Source organism: Notamacropus eugenii, chromosome 2, assembly GCF_028372415.1.
Source record: "Notamacropus eugenii isolate mMacEug1 chromosome 2, mMacEug1.pri_v2, whole genome shotgun sequence".
NCBI classification, from domain to species: Eukaryota; Metazoa; Chordata; class Mammalia; order Diprotodontia; family Macropodidae; genus Notamacropus; species Notamacropus eugenii.
Genome location: NC_092873.1, coordinates 130476510 through 130477528, shown reverse-complemented (window position 1 = coordinate 130477528; position 1019 = coordinate 130476510). Strand labels below are relative to the sequence as shown.

General features: G+C 40.9%; 1 protein-coding gene across 1 annotated transcript; it reads right to left on the bottom strand.

Annotated features, from left to right (window-relative positions):
- Positions 1-286: 286 nt before the first annotated feature.
- LOC140526377 (large ribosomal subunit protein uL23-like) lies at positions 287-799 on the bottom strand. Its single transcript, XM_072642560.1, has one exon. It carries the CDS (start codon positions 797-799, stop codon positions 329-331), a length of 471 nt encoding a protein of 156 aa, XP_072498661.1. The 3' UTR covers positions 287-328.
- Positions 800-1019: the final 220 nt, after the last annotated feature.

Below are 1019 nucleotides of genomic sequence, written 5' to 3'. Positions count from 1 at the left end.
GTTCATCTTCATTCATGTAAAAGAGGACTGGGACCATCTACTGAGACAAAATGTCTTCACAACTTAACAAAAAACCATTTTGTGGGTAGGGCTAAATGACAGTCTTGACTAACAATAGAGACAGAAATATTTTAAGTGAATATTAATGATTCAAAATTTTAATGGCTTTAACAATCAATGGAATTGCAGTAACACTTTCCTGAGGAAGGAACACCCTCATGGGAGTGCTGAAGAGAAGCCAAGTTCAGATATTCTTATGGGAAATTCTTTTTTTTTTTTTTCGGGGAAAACTTTTTATTGTAGGTGCAGTGAGACAGCTGGACACAGTTTAGATGATTCCAATTTTGTTGGCAACATCCAAAGCATCATAGTCTGGAGCAAGACGGACATAAGCTTGCTTCTCTCCATCAGGCCGGATCAGTGTGTTGACCTTGGCCACATCGATGTCATACAGCTTCTTTACTGCCTGCTTAATCTGATACTTGTTGGCCTTGACATCCACAATGAAAACTAGGGTGTTGTTGTCCTCAATCTTCTTCATAGCAGACTCAGTGGTCAAGGGAAACTTAATGATGGCATAGTGATCAAGCTTGTTTCTCCAAGGTTCACTTTTCCGAGGGTATTTGGGCTGCCTTCTTAGTCTTAGTGTCTTGGGTCGCCGGAAGGTGGGGGACGTTCGGATCTTCTTCTTTTTGTGGCTATGGACACCCTTCAACACCGCTTTCTTGGCCTTCAGGGCCTTGGACTTGGCTTCTGTCTTGGGGGGGACAGCGGCTTCCTTCTTCACCTTCGGCGCCATCTTGGGGGAAAGGGGAAATTCTTGATAAAGATCAAAGAAGGTACTAATTAGAAGCTTCTAACATAAGAATTCTGGACTGGATTAGTCCAGGGCTATTTGGGGGATACAGATTATGCATGTAGAAGAAAACAAACATTGGTACATTGACCAATTATGTTATTTATTTTTGAATAGAAAATAAAAGAAAATAGTAAAGTCACCTGAAATAGCCACTTGATTT